The 26,736-nt window shown below is 36.5% G+C and overlaps 1 protein-coding gene across 1 annotated transcript; it reads left to right on the top strand.

The window, feature by feature from the left end:
* Positions 1-859: 859 nt before the first annotated feature.
* On the top strand, positions 860-26,696 carry LOC133520497 (peptidoglycan recognition protein-like). The gene is made up of 4 exons (XM_061854941.1): positions 860-1,003; positions 6,320-6,518; positions 13,108-13,226; positions 24,201-26,696. The coding sequence occupies exons 1-4, from the start codon at positions 943-945 to the stop codon at positions 24,401-24,403; spliced, it is 582 nt and encodes a 193-aa protein (XP_061710925.1). The 5' UTR covers positions 860-942; the 3' UTR covers positions 24,404-26,696.
* Positions 26,697-26,736: the final 40 nt, after the last annotated feature.

The following is a 26,736-nucleotide window of genomic DNA, read 5'->3' as shown; positions in this document are numbered from 1 at the left end:
CCGTGATTCTACGAATGTCATCCAACCAACGAGCCAACGGACGCCAGGCGCTTCTAAATGCGAAAGTAACTATCTGTCTGTCTGTCTGTTACCTCTTCACGCTTAAACCGAACCAATTGAGATGAAATTTGCCATGAAGATAGTTTGAGGTCTCAGATAGGACATATAGACCGCGGGCCAGGACATCGTCAGTCGTCGCCTCCCGGCTGATACTTTGTTATATGATAGTTTAGATGCTATCATGAATTAAAAAAAAACAGTCAGCCGGTTGTATCGAGGTGGAAAGACCACCAGTAGATGAAATGAACATGTGAAAAATACATGCCTTATCACTTTATGTCCGCAAAGTATGCGTGATGTGTAAATTGCGTAACCGTTTATTTGGAACGCCTGATGGAATGCTACATGCAAAGTTTCATATTTTTTTATCACTATCATAAAAAGGTAAAGCGCTTATTTTTTACATGTCCATGCGACCAGCTGACGTTCTTACTGCCGCGATACAACCGGCTGATGATTTTTTAAAATAACAATAGCATCCAAACTATCATCTGTCAAAGTATCAAACGGGAAGCGAAAACTAATTTTTTTGCTGCCATTCCTCAATCCACCAACGGAGCAGCAGCTGACGTCCACGAGAGTTCATCACACATAACCACTATACGAGTTTTCGCGGCGGCAATTGGTTATGGAAATCTGTTCCTGGCTCGCGGTCTAATAGGATAGTTTTTACCAATCATCGGCATGCCACGCAACCGAATTCACTGACAGTAGTTAGTATTTTATATTTATCACGCCTCATACAACACATGTGCAAGATAAGGATGCATAGATCCTATGTTAAAGTTTATCGCTCTGAGACGACTGAGACTGAACATTGTTGTTTTAGTTTATTAGTGCTCCTGCGCCGCTCGACTAAGCCGGTCGTTGCAAATATTTAACATGATTCGAATACTGAGTGTGTTTGTGGTTGTGATATTACAAAGAGACTTTGTACTGGCAGGTATATTAGTTATTTTTAGGGCCTGTTTCACTATGTTCAAGTAAAGTCCTAAATAAGCTATTTGCCACATATCTGATGAATAAAGTCATCGTTGGCGTTTCACAATCTTCAATAAGCTTAACTGGTATATAAAGTGCTAAGTTTTGCTGGAAGTTTTATCTGGCAGTTAGTTTATTTGTTAATTTGCTGTCCAATACTTTACTTGGACATTGTGAAACAGGCCCTTAAGGCTATATAATTTTTTCACTGTATTTTTTTAAACTCCGGTAACTTCGGGGTATGGCTAAGTAAATTAATGGAAACTGAATGGCATTGTTAATTTTTTTTGGTAAAAAGTAATTAATAACGTGGCTGTAACACGGACATTATATTTAAATCCAACAAACAATTAAAATCAATGATATTTCGAATACCGATCGTCCGAGATAGTACTTGCGTTTAGTACCAAGCAAATGTATATACTTACTATAAAAACTCATACTAAACACTAATAATTATGTAAACAGGCCCTAAGGTAAATGTATATGCTCGTAGGGGCCTTAACAGATAAAAATAAATCATGAATTATCACCAAAGTGGGGTTAATTAGAGTACCAGTTTCTTTGAAAAATTTACTTAATTTAAGCTCAGGAATGCACCTTTGAAATGAACGAATTAAAAAAAGCGGCCAAGTGCGAATCCGACTCGCGCATGAAGGGTTCTGTACCATTTGAGACGTATTAAAAAAAACTACTTGCTAGATCTTGTTCAACATTTTACCACTTTGGACACACATTTTTTTCACTTTGGAAGTGTCTCTCGCGCAAACTATTCAGTTTAGAAAAAAATGATATTAGCAACCTTAATATCATTTTTGAAGACCTATCCATAGATAACCCACATGTATGGGTATGATGAAAAAAATTTTTTTTTTTTAATTTCATGACGTATTAAAAAAAAAACTACTTACTAGATCTCGTTCAAACCAATTTTCGGTGGAAGTTTACATGGCAATGTATATCATATATTTTTTTTAGATTTTTCATTGTGTTATTTTAGAAGTTACGGGGGGGGGGGCACATTTTACCACTTTGGAAGTGTCTCTCGCGCAAACTATTCATTTTAGAAAAAAATTATATTAGAAACCTCAATATCATTTTTGAAGACCTATCCATAGATACCCCACACGTATGGGTTTGATGAAAAAAGATTTTTTGAGTTTCAGTTCTAAGTATGGGGAACCCCCAAAATTTATTGTTTTTTTTCTATTTTTGTGTGAACATCTTAATGCGGTTCATAGAATACATCCACTTACTAAGTTTGAACAGTATAGCTCTTATAGTTTCGGAAAAAAGTGGCTGTGCCACAGTGGCACAGTGGCTGTGCAAATAGCCACAGATGCTACACGGAACTTGAACTCCTCTGTAGCAAAGGCTGGTGTTTACTTAGATACAAACAATGTCAAGAAATGCAGCATGGAATTATACTTCCAATATACTGACCCCCATGAAATCATTAAAACGTTCAAGTCCTTGAAATTAAAGAATACTGAGGACCTTTGGGGGATCTCTGTGAAAGTCATGCAATCTGTAATCGACGTAGTGGCACCGTATTTGGCCAATATATTTAATGCTTGTGTTAGAGAATGTGTATTTCCCGATCTGATGAAGTACAGTAAGGTCATTCCTCTATTTAAAGCGGGCAGCAAAGATGACCTTGGAAATTTTAGACCTATTTCAATACTTCCTGTTCTCAGTAAAGTGTTTGAAAAAATTGTATTAAACCAATTGCTTCGACATTTCAACTCGAATGAACTACTTCAAGATCAGCAATTTGGTTTTACAAGAGGTCGTTCGATGACTGATGCCGCCTCTGTACTAATCAAGCACATATACGACGCCTGGGAACACTCGCTAGATGCTATAGGTGTCTTCTGCGATCTGTCCAAAGCATTTGATTGCGTGGAGCATGACACACTTCTACACAAGCTGAAGCACTACGGTCTGTCAACGGAAGCTCTAAGCCTTGTTAAGTCTTACTTAAACCAAAGAACCCAGAAAGTGGTTGTAAATGGAACGGAGTCTACTGGAATGACTGTAAAGCTCGGAGTTCCACAGGGTTCAATTTTGGGTCCTTTTCTCTTCCTTGTATATATAAATGATCTGCCGAACCTTGTAAAACATAAATGTGAGATAGTCTTATTTGCTGATGACACCTCACTAATTTTCAAAGTTGACAGGAAACTGAGCGATTATAGCCAAGTCAATGAAACTTTGGAAAAGGTACTAGAATGGTTCACAGCAAATAACTTACTTCTTAATGCGAAAAAGACGAAATGTGTCAAATTTTCGCTGCCGAATGTAAGAAAATCTGAAACTATCATCACATTAAATGGCGAAACGCTGGACCTTGTCGAGAATACGGTTTTCTGGGCCTTACTTTAGATAGTAAACTGCAATGGGCCCCTCACATATCTGCCCTGGCGAAAAGGTTGAGCTCTGCCGCGTATGCAGTAAGAAGAATCAGGCAGTTTACTGACGTGGAGACAGCTCGCCTAGTTTACTTCAGTTACTTTCACAGTATTATGTCTTATGGCATAATGGCGTGGGGCAAAGCAGCTGACATAGAAACCATCTTCGTTCTTCAGAAGAGGGCAATCAGATCTATTTATAACATGGCTTCTCGTGACTCACTGAGAGAACGATTCAAGGAAATAGATATTCTCACAGTAGCTTCACAATACATACTAGATGTGATAATGTATACGCATAAGAATATAAAGTCCTTTAAGAAACTGTCCGATATCCATAGTTATAATACGCGAAATAAACATAAGTTAGTAGTCTCCAAGTTTCGTCTACAGAAAGTTAAAAAATCGTTCATGGGAAACTGTGTAACATTTTATAACAAAGTACCCTTAGAGGCATGGAACCTGCCCTATACTTCATTCAAGCAATACGTCAAAAATGCACTTCTCAAAAAGGGATACTATAAAATAGATGACTACTTGGGAGACACGGAATCATGGCCAAGTATCCATTCTCAAAAGCTGTAATAGTTTTGCGTGCAGTGTCCCGGAGAGGCATATGGCGCTGTTGTTTCTAGCTGTTCAACCTTATGTATTAATGTTTGTTATGTTTTAGTTATTTTGATGATGACATTGACATATTAAATACATAGTAGTTATGTATTCTGTAGAACTAGTTTTAAGATTGTTAGCTTAACAGTCTCTTGACGTGAAATATGTATTTCATACAATTTTTTATTTTTTTATTCTTTGACATTTGGAGAACCTTTACACCTCCAAATCTTATTATTGTGTATTATTATTTTTCTCAGACCGTGGGGACCTTATACATCTCCAAACTTAATGTATTAACCGTGGAGACTATACGTCTCTGTCATATTGTATAATATACTTGACTTGGTACATACTAGTTATGTACAGAATGTAGCATTAGTTTATGAGACTGCTAGTTTAACAGTCCAGACGCGGTTTATTTATTTAGTATAAATTTTATTTTGACACTTGGAGAGACTTTACACCTCCAAATTTTATTAGTATTAGTACTCTGACATTGGGGACCTTTTAAATCTCCAGATTTAATGTGTTTTTAACCATAGAGACTATACATCTCTATTGTATTGTATTAATTATTTATTTTAAGATTATTATAATGTAATGTTTACCCAGGTATTGGCTGTTGTATTTATAAATGTTGTTACCTATGTATTTTTCATGTCACTATATGATGTTACTATAAATGTTGTATTGACTTGTAAAAGAGCCCTTGAGGCCTACTTGCAGAATAAATTTTTGAATTTTGAATTTTGAATTTTGTGACAGAATCGGACAGACAGACGGACATGACGAATCTATAAGGGTTCCGTTTTTTGCCATTTGGCTACGGAACCCTAAAAACACACTAGTCTAGATTATACCATAGTTACGTACAGAACTAATTTGAAATTTAATTTTAGAAGCTATGTTTAAAAAGTTTTGGGAAAATGGGGGTTATCAGAAAAAGTGTATAAACCCTTTACTTTTTACGTAGAACTAACAACTCTTGGGTTATTTCGACTCAGAATCACGAGAACTATTGATTAAACGCGTTGTAATGTAATATGCCTACTTGGAAAATAAACTATCCTTATCTTTAAAATAATTAAAAAAGTATTATTTACACCATACAAATTTTGAGGTCAGTTTTGTTACGGTCCATACGAAATGTATGTGAAAAGGCAACACTAAACTTTTTTTTTACCTCGTCAGGCCCGATATGCCTTACAATGTACAGTCAACCAATTAGAATCCTAGGCCACTATAGAACCTTGTCCCTTTAACTACTAGATACTTGACACGCATCACTCAATAAGCACTGTCGTAGAAGTCATTATGGCAATATGGCATGGTTCTATAGTGGCCTAGGAATCAAATTGGTTGACTGTACACTCCGTTTCAATCTAATTAGAATATTTCATAAACCAAATAAAAGAGCATTTCTTTTGTTTCATGGCCTTCTTAAACAAACGAAATTAACCCTTATTTACTATAGGTACTACAAGATTCAAATTAAAAATAGGAAAATTTTGTATGGTGGACCTTATGAGGTTAAATCAGTTAGTAGTATTTGAGAGTCTGAATTAAAATAACCCAAATATAGGGATTTATGGTTTGTCGAAAAAAGCAAATGGTAGATGCCAACACTTCTATAAATGCCCAAATACGATATAGTCGTTGTATGCCATGAACTATGGCGCTTAGTTAGCTTTATTTTAGTCATCTGAGGGCCTACCGCGAACGCCGAAGTTCGCAAATTGCGAGCATCTTTCTCTATCACTCTAATTACGGCGTAATTAACATTTTAATATTGTTGTGACATATCTTGTAAACATTAGTAAGTACTTACCCAATACTTACCTTACCTTACTTACCCAATTCCTGACATGTAAAATAATATTAATTTTACCAATAAAAGTTCTGATTTTGATTCTGAAACGAGAAAGACGCCCGCGAATTATGAACTTCGGTGTTCGCGGTAGGCCTTCTATTATATATACATTATTCGTATAAAACCTATAATGCCGATATTAAATACTTATAAGAAAACGGATTAAAAGCGTTACCAAAATTATTATTGCGGAAATTTGTAAACGATTGTTTAAAAAACTGCATTAAAAAGTAAGTATAAAACGGTCGACAAATTGAAAACGTCAGTTTACCTTGAATCGGTTTAAAAGTTAAAAGTCCCGCCATTTCTAATCAAAAATCCAATCAACTGAAGTGACAGTTTTTTCACATCCTCGATTTAAATGAAAAATGAGTGTATTTTCTAGATTGCGGAGTAGTAACGAGAGAGCAATGGGACGGTCTAAGCCCGACCCGAGTGGAGTACTTGCCGCGGCCTGTCGGTCTGGTCATCATCATGCACACGGTCAGCCCCACGTGCAGCACGGACCAGGGCTGCGCGGAGCAGGTTCGAAACCTGCAGACGTACTTCTTGGACCAGCTCAGCTACTGGGACTTGGGGCCTTCGTAAGTAAATTTGAAGAATCTTGCTGTACTGTGATACCTACACAGTCAACGGCAGCGGCGGCCGGTGACTATACATATATTGCGGGTGTTCACTTACATTAAAGAAAAAACTAAAATTACACAATCTATTAACCCTCGCAAAATACCTATAGATATCGGTTTTCGTCCAATCCGGCCAAGTTTTTTCGCATTATTTTATGAATGTCACGTTATATTAATTCATTTTTAAACACATTACTACAAATAAATTATGTGCACTCACTTTCTGAATTCTTGTCCAATTATTTAGAATGAATAAAGCCAAAATTGCAGTCCCGCGCGTATTTAAAAAAATACTAAGCGTACTTTAAAACATACCTTTTACGTATGTTTTCAAACAAATGACAACATGGCGCGCGGAGTGCGCGCGCATTCGTCGAGGGCGCAAGGTCAAACGGGCTCTAGGCGCGCCGCTCCAATTTTACGTCTTTCTTCATAGAAAATCTTCTGTTTCACGTGCGGAACTGCGGCGAAACTTCTCTTTCGCTCTTATGGAATACCCTATTGATTCAATGTACTAAATCTTTTTCATAGGAGCCTAATTAGGCGCTCCGCTTCACGCGTTACGTATGAAATTATAGCTGTAGGTGAGTAGTCATAGGCTGGCTATGAACTTATAATGAATAATAATTACTTATTTAACTACTATTGACTTGTTGACGATAGATAAATTAATTATGAATAAGTAGTATTATATTAATTGGGTACTATAATTTCATTATGATTATTTATGGGAGTGCACTGCACAAGCGCTCTTTAGGGCGAGCCGCTAGTGGTCAACGACCTTCTAATCTAGTTGATAGTGACCCTGCCTAGGAAAGAGGAGGTTCAAATTTCGGTTAAGGCATTTATTTGTGTAATGAGCACAGATATTTGTTCCTGGGTGATTGGTGTTTTCTATATATTTAAGTATTTGTATATATATCGTTGACTTAGTAACCATAACACAAGCTTAAGTTTACTGTGGGGCTTATACTTGCCGCAAAACTAAGTGGCGAGTCAGGTCATAATGCCATCTCTTTTACTCTCTGTTGATCTTAACAAGGGTAAAGGAGAGCATTTCGGTCTCAGTTTTGCGGCAAGTATGGTAATTTTTTCTGTTAGGCCTGTAATTAACGTAATTGCGTACGTTTGCAGACGTTTTATTTATTCCTATTTTTTCACCTCAGCAGCTCGAACAAGCCTACTTTCGTCACTCCAGGGAATGAGACAATGTAGCTTTTCAATTTAGTGAAGGCCATGAATACAGGAATAAAAACTTTACTTTATGTTGAATTTTATTAACCTTTAATATGTTCTCACTACCGAGGTGAAAAGTTGTACCTATGTGTGACGCGAGAGCAAAGTTGTTTTATATCTCGTGTTTTTGAGTCCCTCGCTACGCTCAAGATTCTAACTTAGAATCAATCGCTTCACTCGTGATTCAATTATAGCATCTTTCGCTTACTCGGGACTACTAGTATTATATGATCTGTGCTCGGGACTCAAAATCAACACTCTCAAGAAAAACTAACTTTCCTCTCTTATTGCACAAATAACTATTCCTTATAACTGTGATTAAAACTACGTGGCACACAAAGTTTTAATCACAGGCGGGACAGAAATTACGAACTCATCATAATAATTAGGCCCTCACCTTCGGTTTCGGGCTTCAATTCGCACTCGTTCATTAATTCTTGTTTGCCACTGTTAATACGCTAGTATTATTATAGGTTGACAAGTTCAACAAAATATCACAAACATTATTGTAATTATTGTAATAGATATGGAACATCAGCCTAGAAACAGGTTGTTTACCTTTCATATAATTACGTACTATGTTCAAAACAATTTGTTATTATTCAAACTGAAATTGTAGGTTTGAGTTTTATAAGTTCCTACAAATTGCCAACAAAGGGGTCGATTCTACTATAACTTTTCCCTTTCAAACGCCTATTTACTTACCTTAGCAAACTTTATAATTATTTCTGTATTTATAGTTGTGAAATATAGAACTTTATTCATCATGAAAGTTTTAATTGTGCGCGTTAACTAAGGCAATGGTCTTCCCATCTAAGAAAGACACATTTTCTTCTTTCTTATTTTATGATTAGCAGGGGTCGTACAAAAAGTGCGGATGACGTCAAACCACTTATAGGTGATTTCAAATAGTATTTTTGATTTTCATAAACAATTATCACTTATCATTTATCAACCTCTTTATTAAACGATATCGCCACTTGAAATGAGTAAGTACGTTTTTGACTGACACATTGTCAATCAGATGAACAATAAATTGACTTCGTTATTGTTTAGCTATTGTATCTTCACGATTATATTTAGCTAAAATTTATATTTACTAATGTATAAGAAAACGCTCTAAAATGTCATCTTTACTCGAATATTGTGGCAATTTTCCGTTTTTGAAGGTACGTGACAAACACGTATACTGCTCTTGCTGTAATCAAGATATACCAACGAAGGTAAGCAATCTACAACCAAACATGTCGGAAACGTAGAAAAAAAAGGCCAAAGTGAATTTAATATGAACCTTACAAATTTTATGATAGCAGCAAACATACCCTGGGTGCAACTACAAAATGAAAACTTCCGTAATTTCATAAAAAATGCATGGATGGTGAATATGCAAAAACAGTTACCATACTTTTTGTCGGACAAAAATAGTCATCTATGCATAATTTCATTAAATAATAAGTATAATAACATCAAATTATCTTTTTTTATTTTTACTAATCTTACCTACTGTTCCCACTTTTGACTATTAAACCTATTTATCTGAGGATCCCACAGACTTGTTCTAACTAATTTCAAATAATTATACCTTACGGTAACAATTTAAGTTTCGTGAAATTTATTTTATTCACTACATCACCCTACCACCTGTATTATTAATTCCATGGATTTATTTACGATTATTTTGTTACTTCATTAATACTACTTTGTTACTACATGTCACACGGAAGTTTAAATACAAACTCAAACATCATCCTGTGTGTAAGATTACGTAATTTTTACGTCATCCGCACTTTTTGTCCGACCCCTGATGATTAGGCTCTCGAGATGCGAGAAATATCCTGCCATAAATTTTGTTGCAAGAATAATTAAAATAATTGATCAGTGCGTTTTAGTTATTGGCCACTATAAAGTAATTGGCCACTCCTAACGAATCAGAAATAAACAAGCCAATAGAAGTCTTATTGCTAAGAGTGGCCAATTGTACTGGGACAATGTAGTGGCTAAGGTTTGCAATCCGGATCCGAAATGTATGAAATTATCCAGATCTGGATCCAGATTCACATCTTCCCATACATTTTAGATCCGTCGTGCAAACCCTAGTAGTGGCCAATAACTATAGCAGTTACTCTACTATTTATTAATTGGATTTTTGACTGTAATATTGTACAAATAAACATTGATCAGTTAATGTCAAAACGTATTGTATTCAATTTTATAACAATTGCTTTTTTTAGTTCTTAAGGAAGTATCTATCTAAACCTTCGAGCAACACCGGCTCTCGACACGTCGGAAGGGAGGAGCCCAAGCGATATCTTACCGAACAAATCATTTTGCCATTTTTTGCGGGGGGGGGGGGGGGGGGGACGTGCACACAGTCGCACTTCTCAGTCCCTACATACATACACAATCCAATCTGTAAAGACGACACAAATACATAGAAAATGACATCTTCTTTTGTGTACGGACGAGTCACAACATGCACCGCCATAGGTACGGTTGTACCTATGCTTCGGCAGAGGGGAAATATGCAGTATGAATGCCGTCTCCATTCCCGGTGTTGCTCGAAGACTTAAACCAACCTACCAACCAACCAAAATCTAAAACAATGTTCTGAAATGAAAAGGACTTAAGTAAAATGGCACATGAAATATACGAATAAAACCTGACAGCACGTGTCATGGGATCTATGACGTTACTCGAGCGAATGTATACGATGAAATAGGCTGGAATTCGGTCCTCGCTCCTTCGGGTCCCATGGGTGCTAACGTCGCATTGTCAGGCTCCGTAGCTAACACTATTACAATTTTATTTCATAAAAGTGACAATTCAACGAAGACTGCTCGCTGGAGTGAACATTAACCCTTAAACACTTGACATTTCTTTATATAGTCTATTACGCCATTTCCATCAGTAAAAAATCGGCCAAGAGCATGTCGGGCCACGCTCAGTGTAGGGTTCCGTTGTTACTCTTCCGTCACAATAAGCTAAACTGGAGCTTAAAGTAAACCTTTCACCCAAGTTAAACAAATAGGCAAATTTGCATAATCAGTACCTAATTAAAGTCTTTTTACTATGAAGGGAAAACTTTTTGCGATAACTCAAAAACAGCTAAACTGATCATGTCCGCTATAGTTTTCATTTAATGTCTTTCTTAAGCTCTACTTCCACGATTATTTTCATATTTTTTGGACCTATGGTTCAAAAGTTAGAGGGGGGGGACACATTTTTTTTTTCGGAGCGATTATCTCCGAATATATTCACTTTATCAACGATAACGATAGCCCACACTGTAGGGTTGAAGCGAAAAAAAAAAATTCACGCCCGCTTTACGTGTAGGAGAGGTACCCTAAAAGAATTAAATTTTTAGATTTTATTGTACGACTTTGTCGGCTTTAATGATTTATATATCCATGCCAAATTTCAGCTTTCTAGCACTAACGACCACGGAGCAAAGCCTCGGTCAGACAGACAGACAGACAGACAGACAAACAGACAGACAGACAGACGGACATGGCGAAACTATAAGAGTTCCTAGTTGACTACGGAACCCTAAAAAGCCGCAAATTTAAAGAAATATATGCGTGTAGGGTTATCGTCCTATAGAAAATTTTAAATTCACGCCTTTTTCTACTGACAAATTTGTTTCACCGACTGAAGATATGCGAATTCGAACCATAATTCTTATTGTAGATATGCGCTTTTGTTTTAGGCAAGTAAGTTGTCGCTATGGAGTGATAAAAGTAATACGTTTGGTATGAAGATTCTTTGCATAACAGATATTATGCGCTTTACAAAATTACAACGCTCTGGTGTTGTGAGTGGGCGATGGTAAGATCGTTTGTAGCCAGCTAACTATAGCGGTACCTAAATGAAAACTAGGTTCTTATAGTAAAACAATATAATAATTAAAGTATGTAGGTACAATAAAATAAACTATTATCCGTCAGTACGTGAGCCGTATATAAATAAAAGATAGTCACTAACCTTAACGTCCATAGATCAGTAGATTTCTGAGGTAACTCGGAGCCAAACGAATGCGGTTTCGGATGTCTTTCTTCCGTCCGACAAAGTGCGCTCACCAAGGCACCGTCAGATAAAAACTTTAGCAGCAAAAATCGGGTAAATAAGTAGCGGCCGTCGTACGTCTGGAGAAAGAAGTAAGGGCTGCAACAATCGTGCGTGCTTAAAATTTCCGTTCGAAGCCTATTCGAAGCCTCATTTTGTAAGAAAATCCAGTGACGTACAAATAAGATTTGAATTAGGTTTACAAATTTTACCTGCGTTAGGGGCAGCTCACATATAAATTATTAACTTTCATCACAAATAACTCATGAAGTCATGAGCATCGAATAACATTAAATAAATACAATCAAAGTTTATGTTCAGATTTGATTTGAAAAATGATGAGAAAAAACAAAAGACGCGCGGAAAGGCTTACTTTTTTTACCACCTGTCAGTGCGCACGGTGGCTACACTATGCAGGTTAGCCATGTTACATGCTTACCATAAGGCGATTTGTCTGCTCGTTGGCCACCTATATCTATCAGAAACAATAGGTACAAGGACTGATAGAAGGTTGGAAAAGCACAGTAAATTGGGTTGTGCAAATTGCGAGATGGAGGAACTGATAGTTCGATGTTGAATAAATATTGATTTGAAAACTCTTCTATTTTATACTGCCCACTGAAACCATCCGATAACTAACGGCCATTGATTGCTGTCCATCATAAAGCCAATAAGGCAGAGAAAACTATGAATGAGTGAAAGAGCAATTTCTTAATCACAAAATAGTAATACACCGTGTTTTTATTGAATTTCGTTAGCTTCGGGGTTAAGTAGGTTTAAGGAAGATAAATGGCATAGTTGATATTTAAAAAAAAATATTTTTTAAATAGAATTAATTAAATGTAGCGTGCTTGTAATTGTAACATGGGCATAATGCCTTTAACTCAACCAAACAAACTGTGATATTACCAATGTCATTTCAAACATCGACTGACCGAGATAATACTTACTAAATGTACTAAACTCGTTCCAAAGATACATGGAGTAAGATGTGTAAAATCCAAGACGTTTCGTGCTTTGAATTTGACAGGTAAACGAGATGGCGCTGTACAGATCCATACATTTTGCGGTAACTCTGAATGTCAAAAATTAACGTTTGACAATTTAGTGACCGCAAAACATATGGCACAGTACAGCGCCATCAGTTTTGTAGTTAGTTTCGCATTTATAATTTAAGTATAAGGGAATTCTGATATCTTCATCAATCATTTTACGATAACAACTGGGTCTCAAAGGTGAAATATTTCAGATTCCTGATTGGTGGAAACGGCAAAGTGTACGAAGGTCCCGGCTGGCTCCACGTCGGTGCCCACACCTACGGCTACAACAGGAAGTCCGTCGGAATAGCTTTTATAGGCAACTTTAACAGTGAGTAACGTTCGTCAATATTACATCTTCAAATAGCTGATGGATGCCAACCGGTGTGAACCGATAGATTTGTTTTTCGAAATATATGTAATTATGTTTGAAGCTGAGCTCGGAATTATCGTGGCATTTTTGAACTGTCATAGGGAATTCTCGTTCATCGACTTCCGATATAGGTACGTATATCGATAGAATGTGGAACAGACCATATTTAAAAACTAATACATATAATATAACGGTTAATAGTAAATTCAACTGTAACAGATGTAATTTAACCAGATAATATGGAAAAATATGACTATTTAATTTATCTATCTATTTATTTTATCAAGAAACTAATGGTATACTTATCACTGAAACAGATTTTGAACAAGAAATTGAAAAAAAAAGATCTGAAGTAAATAAATGTGAAATTATGAACTATATATTTTCATTATTTTATTGCATATTTCTATTTCACCTTTTTAAACTATTCAAAAGGTATCTGGAAGACATCACTCTTTAGCGATAAGACCGCCTGCTGGATTATCTCTACTTTTAATCTTCTTTAATATGTTGTATTCTACATTTTATCGATATATGTATATCGGAAGTCGATAGATGAGAATTCAAAAATGCCACGAGAATTCCCGTCTCTGGTACGAAGTATCATTTGATATTTTTCGGTAGCTTTCTAATTCGGTCCCGTGAGGAGGCAGGAAAGATTTTAACAAGTCAGTTGGTTATTGTAAAAACTAATACCATCATCAATGCTGAGGATCACATTGCGTCGTTGAGAATGCCAAATCCGTTATGTGCTCGATTTTTGATTAACAAATAGTTACCTAATAACAAACTACAGAAGGTATTATTTAATTTGATTAAAATCGCGCACATACTGGATTTTCAACGACGAATGCCAAGCTTACCCCGGGTTTCTGTTGGATACAACCAAACTGATGATCAGATGAGTAAAGTTTATATTTTTTAAGAGAGGTATGGGCAATGTAAATGTCATCTCGCCTTGTGTGGTAGGGCACAGCACATGTCATTCCAGATCTAGAGCAGAGCCCAACTGGGGAACCTCCACCTTACAGAAAACCGTAGCCAAATAACACTAAACCCTACTCATAGTGTTGTGTTCCTGCCGGTGAGTAAGGTTGCCAGAGCTCAACGAGGGGGGTGGGGTTAGGGTCGGCAACGCGCATGTAACTCCTCTGGAGTTGCAGGTGTACATAGGCTACGGAGACTGCTTACCATCAGGCAGGCCGTATGCTTGTTTGCCACCGACATAGTATAAAAAAATAGGTACAATATTTTCGAGAAATCGATTTATTTTTAATGTCATACGGCCAATCGTTGACTTCACTTTCCCCAGTTGGGCTCTGCTCTAGATCTGGAATGACATCCTCTGTGCTGTGCCCTACCACACAAAGCGAGATGACATTCACAATCCCCATACCTCTCTTATGACCTATTATAAGGTCCGACCGAGAACGGTTTTTTTGTCTCGGCCGAGACCGAGACCGAGACCGAGACCGAGATTCAATTGAATTCTCGGCCGAGACCGAGACCGAGACCGAGAATTTATAAAATAGAAAAAAAAAGACGAATTTTGCACTAAAAATGTTTTATAATTCAAATTCAACGATTTATCAGAAAAAAGTTATCATAATCAATCCGTAGCGCTATTAAATAGTATTTTTAGGGTTCCGTAGCCAAAATGGCAAAAATGTAACTCTTATAGTTTCGTCATGTCCATATGTCTGTCGGTCTGTGCTTACGTCACAGCCATTTTACTCAAAAACTATACGATATATTTTATAACCTTTGGAACGTAGGCGTACATACATGTATGATGTAAGTCGCTTCTTAGTTTCGAAAAAAATTTGTAAAATATATTTTCAAATATATACTCCATATAAATGTAACTAAAAGTTTAAAAAAATCATGTGGCTTATCATTAGATAGGTATTTAAAAATACATAAAGGTTGCTAAAAACGTTTTTTTGATTAAGTAAATACTTTTAGAAATAATCGCTCCAAAAAAAATTGTGTGATCCCCTTTATCTTTTGAACTGGGAGAGCAAAACCATTTAAAAATATCTAAATAATAAAGCTTAATAAACAAATAATTTTTCAGGAAAATTATTTTGAATATGGTAGGTTAAGACATTTAAGAGTTATAAAAAAAACTGATTTTCTTATTAAAACGACGAAAGTGCCACTTAAAGTTGCCGGCTTTGTTGTATTGTATGAAGGTACGGAACCTTCCATTATGCGTGGTCCGACACACACTTGGCCGGTTTTTAGTACGGATGTGGACAAAGAGAGGTACAATAACAATAATCAAAATAAAGAGTTCTATATTGTAAACCAAAATATCCGCCACAGGTGTCGTTTTGTACATACCTACTGCTTTGCGTTTTGCCGTTTACACAAATATACTTAGTATCAAAATATCCAGTGTCATCTCCTACTCACAACAAGGTAATCTAAGTTAGATCCCGATAACAATATACACTTATTTATTCATCAATAACAATAACCACAAAACGAAAAGACCCAAATGAACTAGTCATTACTTGCAACCGCACCTATCCGATCCCCACTTAGTATTTGATAAGTAATTGGCTTAAAATGTGGGTACGATACCAATCAAAATCACAAAAAACGGCACACCAACCGGGCGATGCAACCAACGCGTAGGCTAAGAAACGGGCGCTCGTGCGGGGAAAATTCAAATTCACCAATGATAACTCATTGCCTATTCTTGGTCTCGGCAACAATCTCGGCCCATTTTGGCCGAGAGCCGACACCGAGATCTCGGCTTGATTTTTGGCCGAGAATGCCGAGACCGAGACCGAGATGTCGGTCGGACCTTACCTATTATCACTTATATGGTGTTACGCAGTATTACAAAAGTATAGATTGTGTTATTCACGAAGACACGTGCCTTAACTCGTATTGTCATGTTATTAAAGGTTAGATTTCACAAATCGGCGCGTCATTGTGGATGGCACCAAATATAGCAAATAAAATACGGCGATCGATCTTTAACTTGACACATGAAGGAATAAGAGGCGCCTTGCGAATTTAAATAGCAATCCTGTACGCGATGAACACACAGTATAGACCCATTTTCAAAATAGATTTCTACATAATGATGCATTTCCATTGTTGTTATTTAGCTAAGAGGTATTTCACATTCCACTCCCATACATCAACATCATACGAGTCATTGCAACTCTATCCAGCTTTTAGATTAACGATAAATTTTGAACCCGAATGTGAGCTAGTTCCATTAAACATTGACCCTTAGCTTAATACAGCTGTGCGTAATTAATACATTAGATATATATTGGTTATCTATGGCGATATAGTTTCAAACGTTTTGCGTAGGCCTGACACAACGTATGCAAAATGTTTCAAGTTAATGGAGTTCTCGTAGGTCACACTGACTGATTACTTTATCTCTCATTCGGACATGTGTGAAGTTGATGTATGATAGAAAGTGTGTTTTTAAAGCATATAAAATATATACTCTACAGTGGCCCAAGTTTCTATGGAGAAAAAAAGTTGAATAAATTTTATCTTCACAAGGGTTCCTTTATTATATAATGAAATAGTAATCTGTGTGCCAAATTTGAACTCATTTGTTAATGATTTAGTTAGTGATTTAATTTGTTAATGATTTAGTTAATGATTTGCAAAAATCTCATACAAACAAAAAAATACAAACTAACCCGAAAGTAAACAATTTGACGGGCATATTTTTCCATACTTATAACTAATAGATAAAACGTAAAAAGAGCCATTAGGGCCTACGCTAGCTGACGCGAACGCCCGCCGCGTGCGCACGCACGCGGGTGCTATTTGTAGGTGAAATCCGCCGCACGCGTCCGCTTTAGTTAGCGTTGCTCATACTATTTTTCGCTAACCCGCTCGTCCGCTCCGTGCACCCGCGTCAGCTAGCGTAGGCCCTTAAAATATCTCTAAAGCAGAATGATTGGTTATTTTCATACATTATAAATGGCAGAATTGTTTCATTTCATGGTCTAAATGATGATTGATTGCTGAAAATTTTGGCATAGATGATTTATATGTATGTGGGATAAAAAAGAACCTTGTGGAAAAGGAATATTCGTAACTATTTTTTGGACAACCCTAATATACTCGTAGTAATGACTGCATTAGAAACTGGAGAGAATTTGGCTTTTCGTCAGCAAGTTCCTGTAGACTGTAGTACAGTGTACCAGTACTACACTAAACAGAAAAACACCGCGAATAAATATACTTAAACAAACACTAACTGAACTTTTTAAGATCTTACCAACACACTGCTAGTATTGTCCAAAGGCCTCTCCTCTTGCCATAACTCGTTCATCAAAAAATTAAAATTCTGGCGTCCATGAATATAGATTCTTTTAAACTGAATGGTTTCAATAAATAAATTCAACATTTCAGACTAAAACTATAGCCCATTGAAGTGCTAAGCCGATTAGGATATTTGAATAGGTTAATACAAAGAATTAATTACTGCAGGGTTATTCTGATCGTATCGCGAGCATTTGCTCAAGTAACTATAGGTAACTGTCGGATAGTTACTACATATATACTATGCGTACTTCGTAAGTTACCTGCGTATGCGCATTATTACATTAAACTTCACACTGGTGTTGAGATCACACTGGATCCCATTTTTGGACCAGAGTAAGTTAAAGAAGGCTAACAAAGAGAGTGTATAAGGGAGAAGTAGAAGAGGGAACTGGAAGGGGTAGCCCTCGGCGGACTTTTTCTGATCAAATTGGGGAAATCTTGAATAAACGCCAGGTCAAGAGCACCCAAAACCGGCGAGCGTGTATGAGGAATGTCAGGATCGTAGCAAGTGAAAATCCCTGGTCTCTGCCTACCCCTCCAGGAAATAGGCGTGATTATATGTATGTATGTAATGAATTTCTGGACCAGTTGTCATTGTTGATAGCTATCATATCTATTACCGTTTCATAACATGACTTTTATATCTGATTCAGGCTCCTGGTTTTGAAGGGGTTGAGGCGAACGCTCGCCTATGATGAGAATAACAATGTATTGGAACGCGTATTGATCGTTATTTCCTTCACAATAGCATGAAAACGTAGAAATTAATCTGAACAATGAAATTAATATCATCTGGGTACAATGTTTCGAGAAGCATTAACATCAGATAATATCGACGCCTGATTCACTTTTAAATTATATTATACCTACTAGCGACTCGCCCCGGCTTCGCACGGGTTACACAAAACCTTAATAAAAAAAAATTATACCACGTCGGTGGCAAACAAGCATACGGCCCGTTGATGGTAAGCAGTCACCGTAGCCTATGGACGCCTGCAACTCCAAAGGTGTTACATGCGCGTTGCCGACCCTTTAAAAACCTGTACACTTGAACCCTATATTGTATACCCTCTGAAAAACCTCGGCAGGGAGCTATTCCACAGCCGGAGGGTCCGAGGGAGGATATACCTACACGTTTCTCAATAATCACTCTATTGATAGGTCATAATTGAATGAAAATCCGTTTAGTAGTTTTTGGGCTTATCGCGAACATACATATACACAGATGCGGCCGGGGACTTTGTTTTATAATATGTAATGATTAAATAAAATAAAAAATGTAAATAATAGTAAAATAAATACCTTTTTAGGGTTCCGTAGCCAAATGGCAAAAAACGGAACCCTTATAGATTCGTCATATCCGTCTGCCTGTCCGATTATGTCACAGCCACTTTTTTCCGAAACTATAAGAGCTATACTGTTCAAACTTAGTAAGTGGATGTATTCTATGAACCGCATTAAGATGTTCACACAAAAATAGAAAAAAAACTATAAATTTTGGGGGTTCCCCATACTTAGTACTGAAACTCAAAAAATCTTTTTTCATCACGTATGGGACGTGTGGGGTATCTATGGATAGGTCTTCAAAAATGATATTTAGGTTTCTAATATCATTTTTTTCTAAACTGAATAGTTTGCGCGAGAGACACTTCCAAAGTGAAAAAATGTGTGTCCCTCCCCTGTAACTTCTAAAATAACAGAATGAAAAATCTAAAAAAAATATATGATATACATTACCATGCAAACTTCCACCGAAAATTGGTTTGTACGAGATCTAGCAAGTAGTTTTTTTTTAATACGTCTTAAATGGTACGGAACCCTTCATGCGCGAGTCCGACTCGCACTTGGCCGCTTTTTTATTTTATTTTATCTTTATCTTTACGGATGTCTACCGTCTCCAATTGTCCCTCAATTGCTCAAAAGTTAACTGGAAAAGATCCCTTAAAGGGATACGTTCGCCTTTGTACTAATGATGAGTGTTTTATTTCCTGATTTGTTTTCAGTTTTGCACAATAAAAAGTTTTACTACTACTATATACATTTAATTATATAATTATACACCGTGTTTTTTTTATTCCCGTTAATCTCAAGGGTGCATCCCTGAGCTTAAATTAAGTAACTTTCTCAAAGACACCGGTATTCTAATTAATTCCATTTCGGAGATAATATTTTTTTTTCTTATAAGGCCTTTACGAGCGTGTACACTTAGCTTAGGGGCTCTTTATATATTGATTAGTGTTTAGTATGAGTTAATACATTTGCTACAAAACGTACAATTGATGTTCGAAATGACATTGATATGTCACAGTTTTCAATTGTTTGGTTCAACGTAATGCTCGTGTTACAACAACGCTATATGCAAAATTTAATTACTTTTTACAAAAATTAAAATAATAATAAAAATAAATAAAAAACCTTTTTTTAAAAATTAACTATGCCATTTAGTTTCCTTAAACGTACTTACCGATACCCCGAAGTTAACGGAATTCAATAAAAACACGGTGTATATACATAATTATATATTACCTTTGTGTGTTTTTGTATGAACTTGTATAGAGTAAACAAAATGAGTTAGTTTGTACATTGCTACATGTCATTGTTGCTAGTCATTTTATATACATGATGAATAGTGCAATGGAATACTGTGAATTACAATAGGAAAATCAGAATATTACTAATAAAACCACACATTAAAAAAAAACCTCTATAAAAAACATTACATGAGACCTTTTTTCTCATCGCTCGTACAAAGGAACGCTTTTAGAATATCTAAAGTAGTGAGGTGGAAATTACTCATAAACATAAAAAAGTTATATCGTACAAAAAATATCGGTGAAGGAAAACATCGTGAGGACACCTGCATACATCTGCGAAGAAATTCTAAGGTGTATGTGAAGTCCTCAATCCGCATGGGCTAGCATGGGGACTATAGCCCAAGCCCTCTCGCGTATGAGAGGAGGCCTGTGTATTTAGGCTGCATTATTATTATTATATCGTAAAAACATGGCGGTGTTATATTATTGGCTGGTATTGTACATACATATTACAGACCTAATTTTATGTTTATATGGATTTATCATATATATTGAAACCTTTTCTCAAGTACTAAACTACATACAAAATTGTACCGATTAATTTTGAACAAAGCAGAGCATTACCAATAAAATTCAATTTTAAACAAACAAGCAGATTAGAACTTGCAACTTTCTGGGATACCGGTCCCACTGTTCTAACCAACTGGGTTAGCATAGCTTATGAGTCTCCTTTCATTTCATTTCCATGCAATTGTTTACACGCCCTTGTTTTGGGAGAACCTTTGAATAATAAAGCGGTTAACAAAAGACCCATTTACTCATTTGTTTTATAATTATCCTTATCCATTTATTTGTAAACACGCCACAAGCCTCAATTAGCTCATAATCATTTCTTAATCTTTTGACTTATATATGTATTTATTTATTTAATCTTTATTGCACAAATTTACGGCAAATGGCGGACTTAACGCCTTGAGGCATTCTCTACCAGTCAACCATTGGGCTAAACAGAAACAGTTTGGTGCAGGATTGTAAAGAGTTGATATAGAAATAGAGACAAGTCGAGACTACTATGATACTATACTTACGCAAATATACATATATATATAATATATATATATATATATATATATTTATAAACATACATATATATATAATTATGTACCTAGTGTGAGATATCACGCAGACATTTAGTCGCGAATGTTTTCAAATAGGTGCTTATGCAACTTGTTTTTGAATGTAAGCTTGCTCTGAGCTTGTCTGATAGGCAGAGGGAAAGCATTCTACAATAAAAATAATTGAGGTACCTAGCGTGTTTATGAATAAGGATAACTCACGTACGCATAGAAACAGAAACACGAGTTACACAGTTACAGATTAAATTAAATACGACAAAGGCGAAGGTAATAATATCATAGTGGTCTTTTCGTCTTAATTTAACGTTTACAGATTTTCTATTATTTGAGGTGAACAAAATAAATATTTCACTACTATACAATTGAGATATGGCTTGTTTTAAAATTCTTATATAGTTTCATTGTTGATTGTTTTCTAAAATAATTTTCTTTATATGTGCGCTTATTTTCTAGATAGATAAATTTCCATTTTTTTAATACTGACGGTGGCAAAGAAGCATACCTCATGATCCACCTGATGGTAAGCAGTCACCGCAGCCTATGGACGCCTGCAACTCCAGAGGTGTTATGTGCGCGTTGCCGACCCTTTAAAACCTGTATACACCTTTTTTAAAGAACCCCATAATTACTGTAGACCATGGATGAAACGTAAATTTAATATTGCGTACCTATTAAGTTTGTTTAGGATAAGTTATTATAGCGATGTGTCTGTTGTGACCGCTGAAAGTCGCATTCTAATATTTCTGGCTGGCATCATATATAACGAGCTGCGAGCCGTAGGACTGAGCTGGAACGAAGCCAAGTAGGTTGCTCAAGGTAGAAAGGCGTGGAAGGATCTTATGGAGGCCTTATGCTGCTCCGGGGTGTCCTAGGACTAACAATAACAACAACATCATATATAAAACCTCTGGAGTTGTAGGCTTCCATAATACGCTATGGCTACAGAGACTGCTGATCATCAGACAAGCCATATGCTTGTTTGCCAGCGACAGTATCTAAATACTAACTGAATTAATTAGATAAAGACGTGTCGAGGCGCACATAATTATTGATAGAGATGCGTACGTTGATCTCATATGTTTGGGTTGTAGCATAGTAACAACTGCTAATAAATGTATAATTTTGAGTATGAATTATGTATGTTTAACATGAATTATGTATGTGTGTTATGTTTTTGCTAGCGATGTCATGAAGAGACCGTATAAAATATTAGTCTAATGTGGTTTCCTCTCAAAATAATTGCTCTAATAGTTAATATATTAAATTATGTACATAATTAATGAGTTTCCTCCTAAGGTCTAATATGCATATGTACACTCCGCTTAAATGAAATTTTAGTTATTCATAAAACGAGTAGGAGTAAAGTTGCATTTCCTTTGCTCCGTTTTTAGGGTTCCGTGCCTTCAAAATTCCTTTTCCGTCAGCAAAAATGGAACCCTTATAAGATTACTTTTTTGTTCATCTATCAAGACCCCTTTTCTCTGGAATGCGTGGAGGGTATCAGGCTAAAATTAATACCAAATACTCCTGGTACCCTTTGGAAAAGTGCAAATAGGTATCAAACTTCAAGTTAATGTAAGGTAAAGGGGTCATTCTCAAATTATATGACTGCAGTCCGACTTAACTCCGTCAAACTTGTCATACATTTAGTATGGTTTGACGGAGCTTAGACGCAGGCACAAATCTGGAGAATGACCCAAAGACAAGGCCGTTACATACATACATACCCCCTATCACGCCTATTTCCCGCAGGGGTAGGCAGAGACCACGGATTTCCACTTGCTACGATCCTGATATACCTCTTTCGCTTCCTTCACTTTCATGACATTCCTCATATACGCTCGTCGGTTTAGGGCCTCTTGACCTGGCCTTTCTTTTTTCCCCGATTTGATCAGAGAAAGTCCGCCGAGGTCGACCCCTTCCAGCTTCCTCTTCTACTTCTCCCTTATACACTCTCTTTGTTAACCTTCTGTCACTCATTCTTTCCACGTGGCCAAACCATCTCAACATACCTTTCTCAATTTTTGTCACACTTTTCCCTTATCACACTGTTCCTAATTCTATCTGGTAATTTTAGACCACACACACTTCTCAACGCTCTCATTTCCACTGCATTCACTTGACTCTGATGCCTTTTCTGCCATATCCAACTTCCGCTACCATACATAAGTGTAGGCACCAATACCCCTCTATGCACAGCCAACCGTGCTTTTTGCGACACCTACTGGCTGCTCATAAAAACGTTGAGTGCCCCATTCACACGATTTCCAGCATTCGCTCTCCTTTCAATGTCTTCGTCATGTTTACCGTCCCTAGTGAACAAGGTTCCCAGATACAATAACTCTTTTACTTGTTCCACTCTTTCTTGACCAATCAAAACTTCACAGTTTGTAATACTTTCTCCCTTTTCAAATACTATTAATTTCGCCTTGCTCACATTTATTTTCATTCCTTTCTTTTCAAAAGACTTATGCATTTTAGTTACCATCTCCTGCAATTATTCACCCGATGACGCCAGCAGTACCATCGTCATCAGCATAAAGAAGACATTTGACGAGTAACCCACTCATTCTCAGCCCACATTCATCGTTTCTCATCCATAAGTAAGGAACAAAAATTCCGGGATTCGAACCCGGGACCTCCAGTTAAGTAGGCAGGAATGACTACCCACTAGACTACGGAGGCCGTTATAGCATAGCGAAATAAATTTACGTATTTTTTTATTTATTAAAAGCAAAAACAATGTGCTTTAAGAAACTTAAACTTACGTAACAAATAATATGATTACGTCATTAGGTAATTTTTAAACATCATTAGTAATTATAAGTACTAAGTAAAAACGTATTTCTTTTTAATTTACCCATTAATTAATTTTTGATGCATTTACTTGTATTTGTACACTTGATAATTAATCGACCGATATGAACCGTTGTACTTTTAACTTCTAGATGACAAGCCAACCCCTCAAGCGCTGGCGGCCGCCAAGGCGTTAATCAAGTGCGGAGTGACCAAGGGACACCTGAAGAGCGATTACAAACTAGTGGGCGCCCGGCAACTCATCGCCACGGAGAGCCCGGGCCGCAAGCTGTACCAGGAAATACGCGGCTGGTCTGATTGGACCGATAATTTGGACGGAATTAAAAATAACTGAGAAAAATCGACGAATAAACTGTATTTTTAATACAATGTTCATGTAAACCTACTAAGCTGACGGTGTGTGTCCAAAATAGCAAAAGTGGAAATTATTATCAGAACGCTTAGCAAGACTTGCATTTTCCCGCGCGACTCCCTACCTACTTAAAGTCGCCAGGGTATTACAAATTTCTAACAATATCCCGCCTGCCACCCAGCCGATAGCCAAGATGGATTTGTTAGACCTGTACCCCAAAAGCATAAAATTGTTGTAGTAATTCACCGAATCGCATTTCACCTTGAATGAAAAAGATATCACTAGATTTTTTTACTTGACGCACTTTTTCGTGTAGCTTTTGACATTAGTAGAATTAAATTGTAGTATTACATTTTTTGTATAGTATGTTACCGTAGACGCATTTCGCCGTGATCGACTTTTTCGCGTAGCTTTTGACATTAGTATAATTAAATTGTAGAATTAAATTTATTGTGTAGTATGTTACCGTAGACGCATTTCGCCGCGATCGATGTTTGTTTGGGACTCTAATTAAATTGATACGTTAATTTGATGCTTGCACTAAATGAAATATTTTTTTTAAAACACGTTTTGTACTTGTATGATTAAGCCTTAAGTGCTATCAAACTCCTTGAAATATTATCTATGTGACTAATGAATAATAGACAATACTCTGTCATTGCGACGTTGAAGTGCGGTGACATTGAATTCCGATATAATATTTAGAGGAAGAAATATATATTTAGAGAAAATATGGAGAATGAACCTGGATCTGCTGGTGGTAGACGGGGTAGTTTCGAATTTATCGATAGTTCACATGGGGGGAAAATTTTAATTAGGTCAGGGTACAGACACCGCATCAATAGGACGAATCGCTGTGGGACATCAGTTTACACGTGTGCAACGAAATTTTGTAACGGCAATATCGTCCTTAATCCCACTAAAACGGAAATAGTGCGAGAATCTCTGCATACTTGTACGCCGGACTTTGAAAGCATCGAGGTAGAGAAATCCATCGTTAAATTAAAAACAAAAGTAATCACCGATTACAGGCCGGTGCCACAATTATTTCAAAAAGCGATGTCTAAATTTCGTACACCTGAATATGCTGACAAAGTACCATCATTTTTTAGCAAGCGTGATGGACTATACAGAAATAAAAAAAGAAATTCCGTTTTCTGCACATTTGAAAATGTATCGGATGTGATCATCCCGGAGCATTTAGCTCGTGACTTTCTATGTCTTCAGACTGATGAATGCCTTATATTCATTAGTCCTCCATGCAAAAATTACATAAAAAACGTGGAGACTTTTTTTGCGGATGGAACGTTTAAGATAGTACCACACCCATACGCACAGCTGTACACATTGTGCGGAGACATCGGTACAGATAAGGATTTTACAAAAGTTGTTCCTTTTGTATATGCTCTTTTAACAAATAAGCAGCAAGTGACATATGAAATATTGTTTAATAAAATAAAAGAAATCCTACCAGATTTTAACCCAAAAGTTGTAAAAGCAGACTTTGAATTAGCTCCAATTAACGCACTACGAACCATATTTCCACAGGTCAAGATAAGGCTGCTATTTTCATTTCGCTAAAAACGTTTGGTTACGTGCCGAAAAATTAGGCATATCACTTAGCAGGGAAGGCAGCCGTTATGTAAAGATGTGCCAAGCTGTAGTTCACCTTCCGCATTCAAAGATGAACGAAGCCTGGTTTAGCATTATTGAACAAGCACCGGCGTTACCAAACATGGACTTATTTAACATTTACATGGGTGACACTTGGTTTTGCACTGCAAAACTCAGCCTGTTGTCGTGCTATCAACAGCGGCACAGGACTAATAATGTGCTAGAAGGGTGGCACAGCAAAATCAACAAACTATTTAAATCGAATGCGAACGTACTATACTTAATATCGGTTTTGAAAGACGAATCTATGACAGTCGATTTCAACTTGTTGCGAAATGAATTAGATAAACCGATATTTCGTCAACGGGCGAAAAAATTCACCATTATGGATTCCAAAATAGACAATATAGTAAAATCTTATATGCAGAATGAACTACCTCTTGAACAGTGCATAAGTAAACTTGCCATGTTGAAATACTAAATTAAGCATGTATGTCTTTACTCCTTATTATTTCTTATTCTTTTTTTCTGTTTTTTGTAAGTTGAACCTCGTTTTCTGTTGTGTAAGTGCGTAGTTTAAGTAGTAACAAAGCAGATTTGTATTAGTTTAAGAAGATAATTAGGTTTCTTTTAAGGAGTAATAAAGCAGCTTTGTGTCTTAGATCATTTGTTTTGCTTTCTTTAACGCCAAGTATCCGAAA

Source organism: Cydia pomonella, chromosome 8 (assembly GCF_033807575.1).
Source record: "Cydia pomonella isolate Wapato2018A chromosome 8, ilCydPomo1, whole genome shotgun sequence".
Lineage (NCBI taxonomy): Eukaryota > Metazoa > Arthropoda > Insecta > Lepidoptera > Tortricidae > Cydia > Cydia pomonella.
Note: the sequence above shows the minus strand (reverse complement) of the source record. Positions and strands in the feature narration are given on the sequence as shown.